The 9,988-nt window shown below is 41.3% G+C and overlaps 1 protein-coding gene across 1 annotated transcript in view; it reads left to right on the top strand.

The window, feature by feature from the left end:
- The window catches only part of LOC101845994 (solute carrier family 12 member 4), a gene marked incomplete at its 5' end in the record, with an annotated part of 31,001 nt that extends 21,262 nt beyond the window's left edge, over positions 1-9,739 (top strand). Inside the window, 4 exon segments of the mRNA XM_013080386.2 lie at positions 439-534; positions 1,183-1,358; positions 2,126-2,259; positions 3,361-9,739. Of these exon segments, the coding sequence (XP_012935840.1) occupies positions 439-534; positions 1,183-1,358; positions 2,126-2,259; positions 3,361-3,452 (498 nt within the window).
- Between the last annotated feature and the right edge of the window lie 249 nt (positions 9,740-9,988).

Below are 9,988 nucleotides of genomic sequence, written 5' to 3'. Positions count from 1 at the left end.
CCCTCTCTCTCTCTCTCTCTCTCTCTCTCTCTCTCTCATTTCTGTTGTTAGTGTTAGTATTATTGTGGATTCAATTTAAGTTTTCAAGAACATTTAAACTACCTGTGTGTGTGTGTGTTGTTGGTGGGTGCTCTAGTGTGGTTTGCTCCTTCTTTCCATTCAAGCATCTATCGTCCTTATTCTCCTCTTTCTCTTCTTTGTATTGTTATGATCACTATCATTATTAGTATTGTTGTGTGTGGATTGTGCTTCTTCTTTCCTAACAAACATCTATCGTCCTTATCTCCCCTTCTTCTTTTTTATGTTTCTTACTCTCTTGTAACACCTCTAATCTTCTGGCGCTCATATGAGCTTATGCAGTTGCGAGTGCCGTAAAACTTCTACTAAAAGTAAAAGACTCTCCCACGTACATCAAGAGTCTCCGTCTCCCTTTTTCAGAGCAACCAAGACATCTCAGCGTACACGTACGAGCGAACATTGATCATGGAGCAGCGGACGGACATGTTGACCCGGATCCGGCACCAGCAGTCTGGGGTGAGTGTCAGGGCCCTTGCGTCTGCTCATGGTGAAGATGCCGGGGTACACACTGGGCTATGTCGATGCTGGACTGATTTTTGATCGCTTGTAGATCGGTTGTTGATCGGTTGTGAGGAAGATTAAAAAATGGCATCATGGAAGTTGAAATTACTCCATACTGTCCACCATGAGATTTTTAGTGAAAAACTTCCAAAGCTGTAGTGTCCTTGGAAACTCCACGTAAAATTTTTTAAACGCCTTTGGTCAGCGTTTTTCAGTAAAATCCTCGCAGAAATATGTTTTTAAATGGACATTAAAGGTGTTGAGCCAAAAACAAAAAGATAGATAAAAATAGCACATTGGGAGAAATAAAATGTCGATTTCTGTGATTATTTTGAGGAGCACCTTATTTGACTACGATGCCTTACATACTCTTATACTAGGTGCCCACTGCAGATAGGGTCGGGTTCGGTCGTTTCGATCGCCTAACGCGTCGCCTGAAAACAAGCGCGCTTTTTTTAGGCGACGAGTTGTGCGATTGGTTTGTGCCGTGATAGCCGCTTTGCACCTTCAATCTGGCTAGTGAACCGACTCGACCCAACCCGATCATGCCAATGCACACCCGATATTTACGACCCACTGACTTAGTTATGTTCTCTCCACCAGGGCGAAGGTCGTCCAGCGGCGGCCATGCGTGTACCGACCATCACGCTGTCCCCAGTCCCGGAGGAAAGCAGCACGGACCAGAACCTGATGGATGTGAACCAGCGCTCGCTGGACAAGTCGCAGTTCACCTTCACACCGCAAGCGGCCAAGGCCTTCATCGACAGCTCCAAGATTCCGTAAGTCCCACTGTCGGGTGGTTGGAGGGTGTGACTGGTAGCTGGTGTTTCTTTTCCTTCCCTCTGTAGTCTCTGTCGTCTTGCTATTCCCTGCTTCTTTTCCTTTCATCTGTTGTCTCTGTCTGTCTGTCTGTGTGGGTAGTTGGAGAGTGGCACTGGTAGTGCTTGCTTCTTTTTCTTCCCTCTGTTGTGTCTGTCTTGCTTTTTCCTGCTTCTTTTCTTTCCCTCTGTTGTCTCTCTCTTTCTGTGTGGGTGGATGGAGGGTGCTACGGTGGTTAGAGGGTGCAACTGGTAGCTTCTGCTTCCTTTCTTTTCCTCTGTTGTCTCTGTCTGTCTGTTTGTGTGGGTGGTTGGAGGGTGCCACTGGTAGCTCCTGCTTCTTTTCCTTCCCTCTGTTGTTTCTGTCTGTCTATGTTACATTTCACCTGTGATTGTTGCATCGTGTTACATCTCACCTGTGATTGTTGTGTCGTCCACCACTTCTCACCTGTGATTGTTGTGTCGTCCACCACTTCTCACCTGTGATTGTTGTGTTGTCCACCACTTCTCACCTGTGATTGTTGTTTCGTCCACCACTTCTCACCTGTGATTGTTGTGTCGTCCACCACTTCTCACCTGTGATTGTTGTGTCGTCCACCACTTCTCACCTGTGATTGTTGTGTCGTCCTCCACTTCTCACCTGTGATTGTTGTGTCGTCCACCACTTCTCACCTGTGATTGTTGTGTCGTTCACCACTTCTCACCTGTGCTTGTGTTGCACCATGCAGGGACAAGCAGAACGTCCGGCGCATGCACACAGCTGTCCGACTGAACGAGCACATCGTGGAGAAGTCGCACAACGCCCAGCTGGTCATCCTCAACCTGCCCGCCCCGCCAAAGTCAGAGGCCGGAGCCGAGAACTGTATCCTTGACATTGGTTAACTGGTTGGATGGTTGGAAAAGTTTTATAAAGATGTTGTCATGACCTTATGCAGTTACGAGCGCCGTAAAAGCTTACTAAAAAAAAAGAAAAAAAAGTTAGATGTTTTTATGCCCCCCATCAACACAGCACATACGCTGGTGTTACTGTTTTGTCGCATACACAGATTTATGTCATGCGACCTCCTTGAGAGCTCTGCTGTAAGCTGACAAAACGCCTTTTTTCATTTTGGCGACAGATTTTGTTTGTTTGCTCAATCGAAAGCCTGATCAGTTAAGTACTTGTCTGAAAAAAAAAATTCAAAAATGAAACTGTAACTACTTTTAAAATAAATTAGAACTCAAATTTGGAGGGGCTCTATTTTAAAAAGATTACGCTGACAAAAAAAACTCTTTTTCTCGAAACTGCTCCGAAGAAAAAAAGGCGTTTTGTCAACTTACTGCAGAGCTGAGTAAGAATGTGTGATGTGTAAACAGTTCCGTTTCTGTGGAGGTTTCAATTTTTTTTTTGCTTTGCAGGATTAGTGGACCTTTTTTAAAAGCAAATATGTAAAACAGGTTAAGATAAAGTCTTTGTAAAAGTTCTATTTGTAAAAAAGTTTTGAAGCTTCAATTTTAGCAACAGCAAACCCTTTTTAAAAAATAAAATAAACGTAGAATGACGTAGGTTTTCCATTTATATTATTTATCTCTTAATGAATGTGACCTAAAAAGTTATGCTGTTTTTGTTGTTTTTTATAAGTATGCGTAGTTTAGGACTGTCAAAATCCCAGTTGTACAGACTATACAAATTGGGTAGTTGGCGGGTGCTCTGGTGTGGTTTGCTCCTACTTTCCTATCAAACATCTGTCGTTCTCACCTCCCCTCCTTCTGTTTTGTGTTTGTTACTCTCTGGTAAAACCTCTAATCTTCAGCATTTAACATGACCTTATTGTGTTGCGAGTGCAGTAAAAACACTTTCATTTTTCTCAGTTTGTTTGTTCTAAAAAAAAAAAACACAACCAAAACAAGACTATGTAAAATGGGCTAAGGTTGAAGAGACTGCATACTTTGTGTCCGGTGATCTCCTTAACGAGCGTCTCAGACATGGAGTTTCTGGAGGTGTTGACGGAGGGTTTGGATCGAGTCCTGATGGTGCGGGGAAGCGGCCGCGAGGTCATCACCATCTACTCCTAGGTGGCACCATCTGTCGACGTCCTTGACCTCCTGACTCTCGCTGTGTTTGGCACACATGTGTTTTTTCAGCTCACATGTGTGTTTGTTCAACTTATGTGTATCTGTTCAGCACACCTGTGTTTGTTCAGCACATGTGTGTTTGTTCAGCACACCTGTGTTTGTTCAGCACATGTGTACAGATGTTTGCGATGAAGGAAAGGAGGGAGAGAAGGATATTTATGGTGGAACTGGTTTGGTGGTGTGTTAACGCAATTGTGTCTAAGGACAGAAATTCTTTGAAGTCAAAGTGAAGAATTCCTCCGAGGTCAAAGTGTAAATTTCGTGTCAATTCCACGTGCAGGTATCCTCTGAGGTCGGAGAATGCCTGACCTTTGATGCAAGCCTTTGGGAAAATTATCGGTCACATTGTGTCGGCAGTTTTGTCGTTGAAGTGTGGTGTTCGTTTGGAGTACATATCGATTTTTGAAGCTGTTTATCAAGGAAGTGTGGAATCATTGTGCAAATAGCCGGTGCCTCGCGGGCCGATGAGCAGAGTGTGGTCCTAAAGAAGGCCAGGAGATGGAGAGACGTTTTCTTGTGAGTTCACGACGCAGACTTCAGACTTTGTCTTCCATTGACTCGGTGTGACAGAATAAACATGTCTCAGCTGTTGACTGGCAGGACCGGAGGTGTGGAGGAGCCAGGTTTTTCTGACCAGAGTGGCAAGTCATTGTAGGCGGTGCTCTGAGATGAAGTGTGGGAGATGAAGCAGGCATATTCTGCCACCTTCAGCGTGTCACATGTGAAGGAGGCGTGCTGACAAAATGAGTTACCTTTCGCGATTGGCTAATGGAGATATAAGCCAAAAATGGACACTCGTCAAATTTGTATATTTTCAACTAATACCAGTTTCTTCAAGTTTAACATGTTTTTTTATTATTCATGCTTGAAAAAAGTCAACTTGCAAGTTTGACGTATCTCTATTTCCATGGGGCTAAAGTTGGAGAAGTAACTTATTTTGTCAGCAGACGTCACAGATTCAGAGATCAGTATCATGGCTAGAAGCTGACTATAGGGCTGCCGCTAAATCTGGGGCTTTCACTGGTGACATTGTCACACTTAGTTGTTGACTTGTTGACTCGTTGACTTTGTCATAGTGTGAGTGTCGCAGGAGCTGTCATCTACCATGGCACCATCTACTGTTTTTGTCGTCAGAGACTCATCTCTTGCCCTCCCCGCCCCCCTCAACCACTGCTGTATGTCATCAACAAGTCAACAGGGTTTGCCGTTCTCCGATGGATCAGTAACAGCTACAACAACTACGGTACGACAAAAAATAAGTCATGGTTTTTCTCACCTTTATCTTTGAATGTCGACCTGCTACCACATTCTAGAAACCACAGTGTCATTGGTGTAGGGTGTAAGGACATTGCCTTATTTCACCGACATCCTCCTCATGTGTAGTCTCCCTCGACATGCTATCTTTGGCAAACAAGCAACAGACAGCTCTCCCGTGTAACTGAGCGCTTGCTCTGTTGCTGAAGTTAACAGAAAAAAACCCTTTGTGGTAACATTACTGTCATGCATTGTATTGTAGTAGATTTGTACTTGGGTGTTTATGGGTACATATTTTTAGTTAGAGATTGATTCACCAGCTGTCTCGTCTCTAAGGGTTTTGTTGTACTTGTCTATGTACTGGCAAAGAAATCTTTGTGTATGCTTTGAAACATTTATGACCTACTTCTTCTGTCTTATCCCTGAAATTATTCACATCTATTTTTTTTAAGATACTGGGGAGTTCCACAGTTCACACTGTGTCAGTGGGACAATATTTTTGAATGTTTTGAAGGCTTTTTCTTATACATGAATGTACTAAAATGTAGCTTTCTGTGAGCGCGTGTCCACATTTTGCAGTCTGCACAGATCTCTTGTCCTGGTTTAAGTTGGCTTATTGACCGCCATATTGTGCACCTACCCTAAGAACTGTCACCTTTTGATGTGAATGGGATGTTTTGGAGAAGTTGATTCCTCAGTCTTTGATAATAATAATGATAATATTATAAAAAATGATAATGCAGAAAATTTCTTTAATATGACACGTTAATCTGCAGTTTGAAAAGCAAAAGTTACAATCACACCTGAATGTCATTATTGGAACTTTAGGAACTCATGACTTTGAAATCCCCATGGTTACTTCTTGAAGGATTACTACTTCTTAGTTTATCAATGATCACATGCCCTCTTTTTGTGAGGATCCCGAGAGTTTTGGGGAAAAGACCCTCTTGGAGGGATCTTTGCATGAGAATTTTTCCAACACAGCAGCATGTCCCAGTTGGCTTTTTGACATGTCCAAGTTGGCTGTTTTGACATGTCTCTGTAGCTGTTTTGACATCATTCAGTAGCTGTTTCAACATGTATCTGTAGCTAGCTGTTTTGACTCCTGCAGTGGCCACGGCATTGTGGCTGTTGAGTTATTCAACGAAGGTTTGACAGAGAGTGAATGGCGTTGTGACAGATGACTGTTCCCACCGTACCGACACTGGACTAGGAGGTTTGAATGTTGTGACGTCACAGGGGAAATTGTCTCTGCCGTCACTGACGCTTAAGCACGGTTCCCGATCCGGAGTAATGGGTTTTTTTTAAACTGATTTTTTTTTTTACTGTCTTGCTCATGTTGAGATGGTGATCAGAGGAAAGAACACATCTTCTGTTATAGCTCTCTGAATCATCAGTCTCAGAGGTAAATTCTTTTTCCTGGTGAATCGTAATGCCACATCAGGATTGAGGTTTCGAAGTGCCTAAGCCTGCTTGTACTTCCTCAGGCACTGGAAAAGGACGTCAGAATCATTTAACATGGAAACCTTGTATCTAGTTTATCTGTATAGATTTTTATATGAATTTTTGATGAAGCATATCTATCAGATCATTGTAATTTAATCACAGGAAAATGTTAAAAACATTATTTTCTATGGGTGATAATTTTTTTTCCTATCTCTATTTATAGTGTATTTTCTTTTTTCTCTCCTTTTCTTCTGAATGTTTTTTTTCTGCGGAAAGTGTTGCTGGTGATGAGCTATTATGCAGAGGCCGACTGGATTCTATTGCTGGAGAGATGTTTGTGTGTGTGTGTGTTTTGTTCCTGCAGAGGTTTATCAAATAATGAACCATCTAAGTCGCTGTTGTCATCTATATCTTCATCTTTCATTCCCTCTTGCTGGCTTTTGGTTCTCACGTTAGTATCAAGGTCAAGGTACATATTGTTCAAGGTCAAGGTAGCATGCGTGTCAAGGTTTTGGCAGTATGTGTACATTTCAGTTGTTCTTGTTGCTAGCTAGTGCCATTTCCTGAGTGCTGACTGCCCTTTGAAAGGATTTGACCACGAGAGAACGGTCACCCTGATGCATCGTTTCTATGTCACTTACCTTATTGCGAAGTGTAGTACAATGTGCATTACATTTTGTTTTTGTAATATGTCATGTAGGTAATTTGCTTGTTTCTATGGTGGTCATTATAGTCTGCAGCTTCTTCTCTGCTGCCAGCTCTGTGGATCGTTCTTTTCCCTTGTGAGATGGGTACCCACCACTCACCTTTCTCTGAACCGTCACAATGTTTTATTTTATTTTTTTCTAATAATCATCACCCCTTTCTCCACGGCCAAATATCAGTTTTGTTAATGACTGATCATCATTAGGTGTCAGTGCGCCACTAGTTTCATCATCTGATTTTCTTGGCATCATCATCAACATCATCACCATCATCATCTATGCTTGCAAGCACACAGTAATTATATATTATATTGCCACGTTCTATAATTTTTGCTGACCCACCAATGCCTCCACTGTAGAGTGTATACCTGCGTGTGTGTGTGTGTGTGTGTGTGTGTGTGTGTTTGTGTGTGTGCTTGTGTGTGTGTGTGTGTATATGACACATATCATGAGAGATATATATATGTATTTTTGTGTGTGTATGTGTGTGTGTGTGTGTGTATGTGTGTGTATGCGTGTGACACATATCATAAGAGAAAAGAAGTATGTTGTTGTGTACAGATAGATGTATCTATGACAATGTAGTGGGGATTCCCATGCCTAGTTAACCATGACATCAGAAATGGATTCAGTACGAAGTGCAGACCTTATATCTAGCCTACCACAACTATTTACCTAGCTATGGACCTTCACCCTTCAACAAATTATATCTCGCTAATTTTTGTTTCTTAAATATATGCATGCACCTTGCCTGTGTCATTTATGATGATGTTTTCAGTAATGGGTCATTCCTCTGTATGTGTGTGATAGAGCTTGATTGAAGTGGCAGAGATAATGTTTAATCTGTGTGTGTGTGTGTGTACTGTGTGTGTGTGTGTTTTGTAAAATGTTAGGAAGGGCATTGATGATCCATGTTTACGTGTTTATGTTGATGCGTTATTTGCTGAGATTGCTTTGTGTGTGATGTGGATAATGTTGTTTGATTATGATTTGTCTGTATGAATGTCTGTGGTTGGTGAAATGTTTGTGGTGATTGTCTGTTCCCTTTGTATCTGGATTCTTTTGTTTGGAATGTGCTTAGTGTGGGCTGTTGTGCTGAATACATGACATTTCATTAGGAAGAAAAGGTAGATCTATGTCTTCGTTTCCATTGTTATGGAAGACCTACATGAGCAGCCAAGCCTGTCGCGTTTCTGTCACACGCGGGAAAACTTTTGTGTACCTTGTTGATCTTTGAAGATTTGACAAATTATGTATATTGTGTGTCTGGAATCAAATGTGTCATTTATTCTGTTACCAGTTAAACTGTGGCTTTCCTAATAGTTGAAAGTGGACACTTCCTTTTTGTGAAATGAAGTACCACAAGTATTGATAATAGCTTGAGCTTTGAGTGTCAGCATGTCATGTCATAGCACTGACGTATGACGCAAGGACAAAATGCGGACACGGCATGGCACAATCTCACCAGACTGACATGATGTAACAAGGGATGATTGACTGACCCGTTGCTCGTGGTGTCTCATGACACAAGTGACATGACGACTGTGTTGCTTGTAGACTTCACAACCACAAACTCAAACTGGCCATGCCATGACAAACATATGACACATAAATGACACATACTTTACAGCAAACAACTGTCTGTCTGCCATGACACACACGGCATGACACACACGACATGACACAAACTTTACTACAAACTACTGTCTGCCATGACACACATGGGATGACACACACATGATACTTTACAACAAACAACTGACTGTCTGTGCAGACAGTAGTGGCTAGGCTATGTCCTCCCCCCCCTGTTTACCAGCTCCTGCTGTGTCCCCTGTGCCTGCCCCTACTGATAAGTTCTCCCCATCTTTGTCTTTACCCATGGCTTATGGACACATAAACTTATATATCTAGAAAGCTGCTGACCGTACATAAAGACATGGAGACTTTTACATTGACTGTTTGCTGTCTGATCAGATCACAATGCTCTGTTTGCAAATGTGTGGAAATTTGCTGTTAAACATCTTCTTTTATGAGGGTTGAAATTTTTAGGTAGTGAACATTTGTACTTCACAAGTTATCCTGTTAATAAAAATCCATGTGCCACAAAGTTGTAAAACTGTAACAAGTGATTGTTGGTGTCTTTTGAATTTTTAAGAATGCATTGAAAGGTGTTTGAGTGAAATTGTGAGTGAGATCAATGTAGACAGTGATATGGCTATACATATATATATATATATATATAAGTGGTTAGAGTTTTACTGTATTGGGGTTTTAAACTTTTTCTATACTGTTTCTTTTTCATTTGGTTCTCTAATACCATGAACTCATAAAAAATTATGATAATCATTTTTAATTTTGCAGTCTTTCGTGTCAGTATAGTCAAAGGTATCATGACGCACTGTCTCTCTGCACACTTACGTGAGATGTCTGCCCATAAAAGTATTTAAATATTTTTGTATACTTATGAATTATATGTGTCTTTAACTTAAACGTTAATCATTGATCAAAAGCAATGGAAATCAAATCCAGATATGGGGTTGGTTTTATAGGAAAAGATGCTTATATTCCTCTCAATGTTGACAGAAAAAGGACATGATACATTCTGTGGTCGTGCGGGCGGTATGGCCCTTGTTCTGTCCTGGGGTCTGCTTGTTTTCAAGGGCAGTGCCTCTGAACATCTTTGAACCAAACAAATGCAATTTTAATTTGCATCCTCAATTTTGTAGCCAGAAATTATGGTGAGAAGCTTTGTTGAGAGGAAATTCTCATGCCATGGCAACAGAAATAAATGGAAAAATAAATGGAAAGGTTGAAAAATCTGGAGAAGAGAAAAATTTTTTTTTCTGACAGAACACAGTGAGAGGAATACGAGAGGTCTGTTTTATTTATATCCTCAGGAGACGTTGGAATTATCTATGTATTAACTAGTTGGAATATTTCAGTCCTTGTGTGTCTTGCACTGTTTGATTAAAGATACAATGATATTTATCTATGTGTATTGTAAGTTGATGGAGCCTGAAGTTATGAACTGTTCACTTGTTGGTAAAAGTTAAAAGTTGCGATGACTGTGAC

This window comes from Aplysia californica, unplaced genomic scaffold (genome assembly GCF_000002075.1).
Source record: "Aplysia californica isolate F4 #8 unplaced genomic scaffold, AplCal3.0 scaffold00083, whole genome shotgun sequence".
In the NCBI taxonomy this organism is placed as follows: Eukaryota; Metazoa; Mollusca; class Gastropoda; order Aplysiida; family Aplysiidae; genus Aplysia; species Aplysia californica.
This window is presented reverse-complemented; position numbering and strand designations above follow the sequence as displayed.